The following is a 12036-nucleotide window of genomic DNA, read 5'->3' as shown; positions in this document are numbered from 1 at the left end:
ATATAATCACAGACACATAAAACCCAAGTTATTGATTTTGAGGAAGAAGAAAATTAAGAAAAAAACCCTGCAAAGAAACTTGCTTTTATCTGCTCCAGGAACAATTTGCTATTGGATTTATTATACTTCCCTTCTAAAGCACCAGTCTTTCCTATGGAGCTTTGGTAATGAACAATTTAGCCATTTTTATATTAATGTTTGTCTAATAGCAGTTAATGTTTTGGGGTTTTTTTAATAACTCCTGAAATTTGAGAAAGGTTAGCTTTTTACTGTTGCTGAAAAAGTCCTGATTAAAGCATCCAAAAGGATTCAGACTTTCAGTAGTCTGCAAAACAGACTGCTTTGTGCTTTGAGATATGTTCTCTAAAGTCAGTGGGGACTTACATTCAAATACAAAAGAGAGTATCATCATTGTATTTCTGTGGATATGAGAATTAAGTAGCATTTTGTAATGACTCTCCATATCTCCAACCTAATTATTTTGGCCTATCTTCAAACTTCACTTGAAACCTTTTATTTCCAAAATGCAGTCAGCTTGTGGGAATAGGACTGGATGCTTGAAATTATTTCCTGAAGCTACAAAACAGATAAGGCAAAAGGCCACTGAAGTGCTTTCCTAGAGTCTGGGATGGAAACTAGAGGACAGGGGAATATAACAGGTGATTTAGCTGCAATCTCAGGAATAAACTCTCTAATAGTTTGTTAGAAAACAAATGGTTGTGTTTTCTTGTAAGGTGTTATAAGTCTATATGTTGGAATAGATGCTGTGTGAGATTTAAAAATGCACAGAAACACAACTATCTGAGTAAAAGAAGTATTCCTTACAAAGATGGATGGCACAACATCAATCTGCAAAACAGCAGAGTTGTTTTTCAGTTATAGCAATTTATTATTGCAACCCTAGGGTATATCACCGTGTCTCACAGCCGTAGGAGGAGGAGAGAAGATCCAGCAGGCAGGAATTGTGCAGCAAGATTGATTTATTTAATTATTTTACAAACTCTTTTATAGACTTTTTTCTTCATAGTCTAATTGGACAAAGGATCAGCCACCCCTTGGGGTGATTGGCTAAAATCCTAAAACATCCATTGTCAAAATATTTTTCTACTGTACCATAAACAAGAATTTTCAAGGCTGCAGGTGTTTGGTTGTTTACATACTCTGCTACCTCTTCTGTGAGAGAGAAAAGTCTCTCACGGGCTTAGAAAATAGCAAGAAAATCCTTGCTAGCAGCATTTTTGTATCTACAGCAATTCTTTATTGTTTCTGTCTCCTCTCTCATTTTTATCATGAAAGTACAGTAAAAGATTTCTAAGACAAGTGTAAGTTTCTAGTTTTAAAAGGATTCTTTTTTCAAGAATTAGTGCTTATGGGAAAACAATCTAGGAAAGAACAATATCATTTTCTCCTTTGCTCCCTTCCCCCATGGCTCTTCCTTTAAATATGATGGAACCCTAATCTGTACTCTTTAGAGTAGAGGTAATGAAATTACAGAAAGGATGTGAAAAGTATCTGTGAAGGTAAGCTAATACTTTCCATTGTGTAAGCCACAGATATACTGCCTGAAGACACATAATATGAGAAAGTTAAAGGAAAGAAATCAATATGAGGAAAGATTTTATTTTTCATTTTGGTTTTAGAGATCCATTTGGCAAAGAGTTACTTAAGAAGTATGCTTAGGTCCATTTAATTAATTCTTAATTTTCATCTGTATTTTCAAGATCTCTGACATGCCAAATAAATAACTCATCTTTTGCAACTGCAATATGCTTATTGAGTCAGTGAGATCCTGCCTTTCTAATGCACAAAGTCCTGGGCTTGATATTCACTGCTGATAGGCATATTTGCATCTGTGTGCACCTGGTTGGTTACCCAATGCTGCCTCTAAGATGTCAGTTTACTGCTGTTACCATGCCACCTCCTTCTGATCGGGTTTGTTCCAAAGAAAGCTATACAGCATTTTAGAAATGAAAAATAAATTTCTAACATGTTTTGATGTCCATTCTGATATTTGGCATTCTCAAATATTAAACATATAACACACCATTTCTGTGTGCTTTTAGGAAGAAAATGGGCCTTTTCATATATTTCAACCCAAATGAATCTTACTTTGGCTTATTTTTAAACTGGCAGTTTGAAACAATAGAACCAATTGTTCTTGTCTGCATGTCTCTGTGTGTGTATCTCACAAACAGGTACACGTGTATCCTACAAACAGGTAAATGTATATTCCACAAACATTTCCAGGCACATTTCCAGGCATTTAAGTGAGATACTTTAACCAGAGCAGTACCCACAGATGCACACCTGCTGTACCTACACATCATTCACGAGACATGAGTGATCACTGCATATCCTTTTACAGTGAGGTTCTCTCAGCCATCTGCCTGGTTCTGGGGTGTTGTTTTTCATTCTGAGGCTCTGGAGAGATGTGCCCCTGCTGGTTTTTGAGGCAGCTGTCTTTTTATTTTCAGGAACCCCTCTTTTCTATTCTATTTTTGTTTTATCTGGCCTGGTTTTGTCTTCATCTGAACAGTGAACTTATTAATCTCCTGTCCTTTGAAATCTGTACGCCTGTTCCCTATCATGGAATTTCTTCAGTCATCAAACCCTGCAGGAGAATTTGTATTTAGTATTGACTACTTTAATGGGCTGTCATTTGAGCCTACGGTTCCGTGGTCCCTACTTCACCTGTCCATTAAAACAGTCTTGTTCCTGGCCATTATTTTTTCAGTCTCCACAGTTATGCCAAAAATGTATTCTATAGATGCTTTTGTTCTATGTGTGAATTATCAAGAAAGAATTCAAGTAAACTGAAAAATAACATTTTCTGGTCATTTGTCTCTCAAATACAGCTGGTTTTTGAAATTTCACTTAAAATAATTGGATGGTTTATGAATACCTGTTGGGTAATTAAATTTACAGGAAAAAAAAAGAAATTAAATGGATATATGATTGAACTTCTGAGCTTTCACAGTACTTCTCATTTTAAAGCCAAACAAAATGCTGTATGCATATTAAAAACAGTGAACTTGATATGCACCACAACAGCTGCTTATATTTATGGATCAATATGTTAATCAGTGTCTTGGCTTCAGATAAAATCTGTAGCACAGCTTTGATGAGATGCTGCTCACAGCCCAAGTGATGTTTGTGTTCTGTTCCTATTCAACTGAATTGAATTGATTTTCAGAGTTTTATAGATACAGTTACAAATTAGTGTTAGGCTTTTTACATAGCTGTGAGAAAGATGTTGGGTTTTTACTATAAAAACATTTGGTTTGGCTTTCGGCGTAATAAAGCAGCTTTTCTTATGCTTGCTTGTGTGTTTGTTGTTTTAGAATATTGTTGTATTCTAGGGTGCTAGAAATGATCTCAGGATCATCTCCTGTGGAGATTAAATTTCATTTAAATCTCTGGGATTTTTAATAGTCCAACCACAGGTTGGACATTGACGTGTACCAGAGAAAATAAAAGGCCAGAAGTGCTACTATGCAGTAGCAAGGACTGCTGAAACTTCCTGCCAAAGCATACAAATGTAAATTTTTTGATGCATTTTTGGGAAAAAAAAGAAAAAGTTGTCTTCAAAGAGCCAACCATGCAATTAAATATTCATTATCAGGAAGTCTGCAGGTTTTTTTATCTTCCAAATACCCGTCTATATATGTCTTTCACAGGAGAATCCCTTCAAAGAAAGGATTGTGGAGTCTTTCTCAGAAGATGGAGAGGGGAGCCTGAGCTTCAATGATTTTGTGGATATGTTCTCCGTGCTCAGTGAAATGGCTCCCCGAGAGCTTAAAGCAATCTATGCCTTTAAGATCTATGGTACTGTATGGGGGTGCTCTGGTGTGCTTTTTGTGCTTTTTGTGTTTGGAGTAAAACAAGTAGGACTCTTGGTGATCTTTGGTTCTTCTGTTGTTTAGATTTTAACACAGATAACTTCATTTGTAAAGCAGACTTGGAAAAAACCCTCAATAAGCTGACCCGGGAAGAGCTGACAGCAGAGGAAATCACTCTGGTTTGCGAGAAAGTGATAGAAGAAGCTGACATGGATGGTGATGGGAAATTAGGATTTGCAGATTTTGAAAACATGATTTCCAAGGCACCGGACTTTCTCAGGTATTATTTTAAGAAAAAGGGAGTCTCTTGCATACTTCCAGGTATTTTTCTAGGATATCACTGTGCAGTCTAATACAAGAAGTGTCAGACATAAGTATTTTACTAGAGATCTGACATGGGGATGACGTCTTACCTAACTCAGTTTACTTTTATAGGGCATATTCCAGTTCTCTCCTAATTTAAGACTAAGAATTCAATGACTTTTAGTTATCACCTTCCCTGCCCCTCCATCCCTGTTGCTGTGGTTCAGGAAAATATTTTGATCTGTTATCAGCTCAAATTCGTTTTTTTCTTAAGCCCATAGCAAGGATCCCAGCTGTCTGCATAGGAATGTGTGTAAATATTGTATACATGTTACAAATATACATGGAAACACATTGATCTGTTTGATCTGAGAGAGTGAGAGTGATTTTTGAAGAACTTTAAAGTGTCCTGCAGAACACAGAATAGTATTTCTTTCATGAATGAAGTTTCTGAGAAAAGACGTTAAAGGGTTTGACAACAAAGCCAGGAGCCCATGATTCCTGTGAACCTTGAGAAACATCAGCTTCTGGAAAGGAGACGCTCAAAGTTAATGTGAAAGTCTTTTATACATTTCAGGTGTTCCTTGACTAATCAAGTGTATCAATGGAAACCCTTTTAGAACAAGATACACATCATCATTATGGTGAGGCTCAGCTCAGTAGGTATTCTAGTATTTTGTTTACAGATATTTCCAGCTAAGAAAACATTTCCTTTATACTGCTATTTGTGTAGAAGCTGCTGGGGTCAGGTAGGGTTTCCTTTAATCAATCAAAAGGCTCTGCTGCACCTACAAATCCAGTAGAGAACAGTGATCAAATGTGAAGAATTGAAGGCAGATCTGAAGATTCAGCAGAAGCTGCAATTTCAGAAGTTTCCTGTGCCATGACTGACTTAACTGCTGTGTTGTAGAGGCTTGCAAACTGCTGACTGAGAATTCCAAGCTGAGGATGCTATGCAGTCCAGTCATTTCCTGAGAAAGTTGCAGAGAGGAATGTTTGCCAGTGGAATGACTGTCACAATTTTTCTTCTTTTCCAGTTTTGTGATGTTTTGAGAAGATGAGGAAATGAGTGAAAATCACTGAGTGTTTTCCCACTGATTTAGCCACTGATCTGGGTATTCATCAGGGCAACATGATGAGTAAAAAGTGGGATGAACTGAGATGTGAAGTACTATAGATTAGGTAAGAGAAAGTGGAAAGTACCAACGAAATCAAAGGATGAGGCTGCCAAGGGTTGGAAGACTGAGCATCCAGTTGCTCAGTTTAAACACACATACTTGGATCCATGCTTGTGACAAGAAACCTCCTTCATGTCTGAGATGGCAATGTGCATGTTTAAGGCAGATGTTTTGCATCCCTGGCTTCAAGAGAAATCTTCTCCCTCTTTTCAGGTTCAGGAGTTTAGCTGGGTCATGGAATTCATCTCTGAAGTCCTCAGGCCTAAGAGCTCCTAATGACATAAAAAAGGGTCTCCTTCCACCTCCTAACCAAAATACTGGTTTAGAGCCTCTGACCAGGCAGCTTCTATATAACAGCAGCTTCTATGGGGATAACAGTACAAAGAAAACCATTTCTTAGCTGGAAATATATGTAAAGAAAATATTAGAATCTCTGAAGAATCTGATGCTTCTCATGGTTCAGCAACATGTGTCTTTGAAGCTATATTGGAAAATGAGAGTGTAATGAAAAAAAGTCTCAGAGTTGAGAAGAGAACGTGTAGGTTCTCTAGTTTGGTTTCTGTTTTAAACAGTTAGCAGCTGCAGGAAAAGAAAGTGACAGGATCATGAGACTACTTTTATCCAAACCGATCTATATGGAAGATTTGATACCTCTGCCTTACTGTGGTTTACTGTTCATTTTGCCTGTAAAGGTATTTTATTTTTTTAGGACATTGTTAGTCCTATTTTTCCTGTATGCAGTGCATCACAGACTGACATATTTGTTAGTACTGAACTTCATGTTCTGAGGAACTTATTCTAATTTTTAAAATACTGTGTAAATGTTGCACTCTAAAGAGAGAGAGTGATTTGACTTTTGGAATGGATTCATAGAAGTTTATTGCCACAATAGGTACACCAAAGTCTGACTAGGACTGAACCTAAACAAGCACTCTGTGGCAATAGCCAGTGCCTGCCAGCATGTGACAGACTTTGTGACATGGGACAAGAGTGCAATTCCTGTAGCTGATCTCTCACTACAAAAAACCCAGTTCCTGTTCATGAAGTTCAATTGTGCCATAACAGTCTCGGACACGTTACCTATTCAGTTACTGAAACAATGCTTTCTTATATCTTTGTGAATTAATCTCCAGCTCTATTCCTGGCCTCTCATGTTCTTCTCTTCTGAGTCTTCAGCTGTAATGGTTGTCTTAAGTGATAGTCTAGGGCTGTGTGCAGCCAAAGGGCAGGCAGGGCTGTGCAGCTTCACTGCGTAATCTAATACAGAGCATGCAAAGCACAGGAAGTGTCTTAATAGCAGACCTGTCACCAACCCTATATGTCAGTGGTAAACTGAACTAGCTTCTTACTATTGCAAAAATATATAAAAACATGTTTTCACCTACAATAAATTGTCCACTTGAAATCTTAAGCAGACATGTGGAAGAAATACCAACCCAGCAGTGTCCAGAAACAGTCACAATTTCATTTGTTTTTGCATATCTCCACTTTTTGTGCTCAGTTGAATGCACTCCAGAATTTAAATTCAAGGAAGCACAGGAGTCTAATGATTTACACTTCCAGCCGCTTAGCAGCTGTTAAAATAGAACACCTAGGAACCAAAGCAATAGCCACATTGAAAATGATTGCCAGTAAGCAATTGGAGATGCTGAGTAATTGCAGTTTGCAGGGATTTTGCTGTGAAGCCTTGGACAGTCAATGTTTCTGAATATCTGATCTCAGAATACCCTCCTGTCAGCTGGTATGTGAGCCCTTTGAAAATGCTGAATAACTTACAAGGCCCTGGATGATTTTTTTCTGTAGTAAAGGATTTCTTACTCTGTTTTTTTCCTTTTCTCCCCACCAAAGCCACCTCTTCATATTGTAAAAGGAGGAAACGTAGGATTACAGGCAGTTAAGTTTTATCCCTGGCTCTGCCATTGCTTGAGCAGGTGATCTGTACAAAGCCATAGAATGCTTTGTTCTCTCTCCTCCCTTACATAGGACCGGTGCTCACCCAGCTTGTGACAAACAGTGAGAGCTTTCATCCAGCTGTAAATTATCATCATCATCATTAACATGAGATTGGAAGTTGCTGAGGAGGAATACCTTCTTTACTCTGTGGAAAACCTTTGAAGGCCAGATTCTTATAGCAATGTGTACTCAGGTTTTAAAGCACTTTTTTTTACACACATTGGGGTTCTTTTAAGCTGTCAAATTATCATGCCTACTTAACATACACAGCAGGCGTTAACTTTGGCACCATGATCCAGACTTTGACCTGGTATGAGCTGAAATTCATCCACTCTACATTGACTGATTTTTCTTATCTCATCGCTCCTTTCTCAAACCTTTACTTAATGACCCTGTGTAGGTTTAATCTCCTACAGACATCCTTTGCCAGTTTTGTGCTGCTGTCAGGCAAATGAAGATGCAGTAAAGTCTGTTGCTTGATTTGCACTGCTGTCGTTGAGGAATTTTTTCCAGACTAGAAGAAAACACTGTTAATCATTAACCAGGGAAGATCTATGCAGCTGGCTGTTATCCCAGAAGCTGGACTAAGCTGTAAATGATAATGACAGTTACTAGTTCAGAAAATTTGATCCCAATAGTTTTATTTCACTCAAAATTGTTATCATTAAGAAGCTGCTTGTAGTTTAATGGAAGCACTGGCAGTTTGAGCTGGCATTAGCTGAGTGTTCTGTTCTACAAGACTGGTTACGTTTTGCACAGGAAATTGTTTTATAAATCATCCAAGTTTCAGCTTATTTGAATGCCTGAGGGTGAAGCATGCTGTAACAGTATGTAATGGGGTTTGAGAGGAATATGGCATCAGTAATACCTGGGAGCTGCCAGAACTAGACAGGGAAACAACACATTAAACAAGATGATGGCATTGGAAATGCAGCATTTCTGAAACCTTTGTGGGCCTTGGCCCATACACCAGTTCATGTTGTGGCTCCAATCCTACCAAATGCTGAAGTAAAGGAAGGTCCCTTATAGGGAATGTGCATCTCATGAGACTGTCCCAACATACAGATTAATTAGTTCTTAAGGACTAATAGTAGAACTGGCGACTAACTGGCAAGAGATGCTTAGCAATGAAACAGTGGAAGGAAATAATTTTTGTCAGTATTTTTCACAGAGTATTTCAGCTGCTTCTTAGTAAAAAGCTGAATCTTCAAAGGCCAAAGTGACACTCTGATAAAAAAATAGAATTTTTTAATCTGAACAGCTTGCTGTTCAGATTAGACACTATGAATAAAGGAGAAATATTTTTCTGTCTGTATGGTTGTACACTAAAAGTTTCAACGGAAATTTTGGCTATTCAAAATAGAAATAGATTTCCAGTTAGGTGGATTTTGATGGATTTTTTTGAGGAGTCATGCCTCAAATATTTTCACATACAATGTTATGGATTTTTAGCTCCTAGATATTACCTGTATGGGTGTTATTTTTTTAAGAGCTTGGATTAATATAGTCCCTAAACATTTCTTGAATTGTGAACAAGATATTTATAATTCTTTTATTTAAAAAACCTTAGTGCTAGTAAACTATTTGCATCACTATCTGCTTTCTCTCACAGTACTTAGGCTGGTGTGCCAGGCTGCTATACAGCATATCTTTTACTGTCACCCAGATTGAATAAATTCCTGGAGACAAAGGACCCTATGGTGAATATGAAATTTTATCTCCTCCAAATACACACCACAAGTGTCCTTTAGTGAATTTCTGATTCAAATCTAATAGCTGTAATTAAGTTAGAGTATTCTTTTGGTAAAACAAAATCCAAAAAGTGTGCATCCAGAACCCTTCAGCCTCTCGAATGTTCCAAAAAGGTTTTCTTTCAGAGTAGGCAACAAGATTGCAGAATTTACATACAAAAATACATAATAGTCTCTTCTCATTTTAGTCACTCAGGAAAGAAACTTACAGTTGATACTGTCATGACAGAGAACAGAGCTTGCTGCCTATAGGCAGTGAGGTTTCAGCACACCCTCTTTAAATTGTCTCTCCCTGTCCTTCTGAGATGCTCAGGAACTCTTCTGAAGACTTGTGGCAGATGTAAGACATTCTGCTTGCCTGTATCACAGAGCAAATAGAGGATAACAATCAGGATCTCTTTGTCCCAACAAGAGAAAAAAATTTACCTGCCTAATTTGTCTTGTTTAGAACCCAAGAGCTGTGCCATAGCAAAAGTACCATTGGGAAACATTTAGCTCTACTTGACATCCAATAAATTGGGCAATTTACACCTGATTTAATCCGGTATTGAGCTTGGCCCCTGAGCTAAAATTTTCAGAAGATGAAATTTTCTCGCATGAAATTTAAATCTTCTCAAAATGTGAAAGAAGAAAGTAAAATTTTTTTACACAACACCTTCCTTTGTGTACTTAAAGGAAAATGTTGTGCATAGTGACAGATGTGTTTGTATGTCTTAATATTTTTCTTTCTTTTGCAGTACTTTCCACATAAGAATCTGAAGATGTTTCTGCCCGTCCAGCCTTTCTGAATCTCAGGCACTCCAGGGCCTTTGGTCCTCTAATGAGGGCTTCTTAGAACTTAGCAGAAAGTACTGAAATAATTCTGGTCCGCAAAGAGACAGAAGCATCATGTGATCTAATGGATATTTGGAACAGTCACATTTTTATCTTCACTGCTGGCCAAGCACTCTGGCAAAGATGGTTGGTTGTTGGATTGTGGTTTTTCTTGCCCCCCCCCCCCCCCCCCTTTTTTTTACAGTCAGAATCAGAATATTATTAAAGGTATTTCCACGTAGTTTTTATATTTATGAATATTTAATACTGCTCTTAAAAGTGCAAAAAAAACCAAAAAAAGATTGAGAGAAAGATTAGCTTTGGTGTGTTTTCCAAGAGTATTTGAAAGAAAGCATGGGCCTTAAATAATGAGATGCCTCTATCACTGTGTCATACAGCTGGGGATCTTGCATGGAAAATATCTGAGGTGAAAGAACTGCAGTCAAGATCAAGCTCCTGGTGTTGAAGACAACCACAGCCCAGGTTTGCCTTTCAGCCACCGAAATGGCAACTGCTGGGTTTGGTGCTTACCTTCAACCAATATTTTATGGATTGTTGTGTCCTTATAAAACTTGAAATATTTGCCTTTTGTATATGATAACTGCATATGTGATTCATTTCTTCCCAAGATAAATGTTTAAATTGTGTCCTTATTCTCCAAGGGGCTCCTGCATTTTACCATTCTATGGGCTGATAATGTTGAATGGAGGAACACAGTCATCTGTAACTCATGAAGAAGTTGAAGAAGCACAGAACTACTATTAAGGACATGAAAAGACATTTTCTTTCTAAACAAGCTATGCAATCTCTCCCATAAAATGCATGAATGCAGTTCTATGTTTCTCTTTTCCCTCCAGCTGGAAATCAGCTAGATCATTTTGTTTGTTTTTTTTTTACTTCCAGTATTGTTTAGGTACTGGGGCCTGAAGACAATCATATGTGTATTAATTACTGTTCTAACAGTCAACAGAAGGGCTCTGTCACTTACATGGCTTCTGTATCAAAGTCATCACAATTAAAACTTTTGAAGCATTCTGTTGTGCTTTGAGAATTTTTAGGCTGACCACAAACTAATTTCCTTTCTGATCATTTTTCCAATTACTATAAAGTTAAATCTTTCAAAGGATGAAATGTGTTATACAGAAAGTTGTTAAAGTAGAGAACCTAACCCTTTTATTATTTCTGTAGGGATGGAGATGCTTATCTACCTTGGAAACTCTTCTGTGTGGTGAGCTTGCAGGGCAGTTTGCTGTTCAGATTACACACTATGAATAAAGAAGAAATATTTCTCTAGCTCTATGATTGTACAGTAAAAGTTTCAATGGAAATTTTGGATATTCAAGGTATACAGCACAGTGAAAATGACACTTGCATGTTAGTAATAACATTTATTTTTAATATATATCTTGGACCAATCATGTTCAGTGATGTTTATGGCATTTTAATGCTTCCTCCTACTGATTTCTGTTTGGATAAAGGAATTAAAAACTGAATTCCCTCACCCAAGTTAAAATTAACAGAAATCAATTCTACTATTAATTTCTGATTGAGTAAAAAGAGATTCAAGCCTCTTTTTCATTTTGAGCAGATTGTTAGATATATTGGCTGATTCAAACTATCTGCAGGACATTGGTATTAAGGGAGATTATGTTAAAATAACTTCCTATTAATTGAAGTATCAACCTAATTTTTATTAAATTTATTTCAAGAGAGACATTTAATCCTGGAAGTATTGTGAGGTGTGTAGGAGGATGCGATTAGGATATATTGTAAAATACCAAGTTGCAAGATTCTGGATCAGATTATCCAGACAAAAAGGATCTGGTGCTGATGACATAGGTCAGTTCCTTTTGACATCGACCTTCTTTTGTGTTTTAAGATTGTTATTAGTTAAAATTCCTGTTTTCCTGGCACTGTGTGTCATTCCTTGGTTGCATCATACTCCCCTCTAAAAGGAAGAGTTGCCTTGGAATGTGCTCACTGTGTTGTTTTCCTGTGTCCTCCCTGACCTAAATGTCACAAAGCAGTTAAGAGACACTTGAGCTCACAGCCAGATATTTGACCTCGAAGTCATCTACCTGAGCTGAGAAACAAAGAGAAAAAGAAATTAGGAGCACATTGTGAAGAAATGTTCCTGTCCATAGAGACGAGTTCTTGCAGAATACTGCAGGCACAAATGTGTGCAGCTGTCCTAACTGC

At 37.4% G+C, this 12036-nt stretch overlaps 1 protein-coding gene across 11 annotated transcripts in view; it reads left to right on the top strand.

Moving 5' to 3' along the window:
• CIB2 (calcium and integrin binding family member 2) overlaps nucleotides 1–10872 on the top strand; it is a 40925-nt gene extending 30053 nt beyond the window's left edge. For all 11 annotated transcript variants that reach the window (XM_048317587.1, XM_048317588.1, XM_048317580.1 and 8 more), the window contains 3 exons: nucleotides 3678–3825; nucleotides 3924–4119; nucleotides 9762–10872. In XM_048317587.1, the coding sequence (XP_048173544.1) occupies nucleotides 3678–3825; nucleotides 3924–4119; nucleotides 9762–9783 (366 nt within the window). In that variant the 3' untranslated portion in view covers nucleotides 9784–10872. The remainder of the gene's footprint in view (nucleotides 1–3677; nucleotides 3826–3923; nucleotides 4120–9761) is intronic.
• The last annotated feature ends 1164 nt before the right edge of the window (nucleotides 10873–12036 follow it).

The sequence above is a fragment of the Corvus hawaiiensis genome, chromosome 13 (assembly GCF_020740725.1).
Source record: "Corvus hawaiiensis isolate bCorHaw1 chromosome 13, bCorHaw1.pri.cur, whole genome shotgun sequence".
Taxonomy (NCBI): domain Eukaryota; kingdom Metazoa; phylum Chordata; class Aves; order Passeriformes; family Corvidae; genus Corvus; species Corvus hawaiiensis.
Note: the sequence above shows the minus strand (reverse complement) of the source record. Positions and strands in the feature narration are given on the sequence as shown.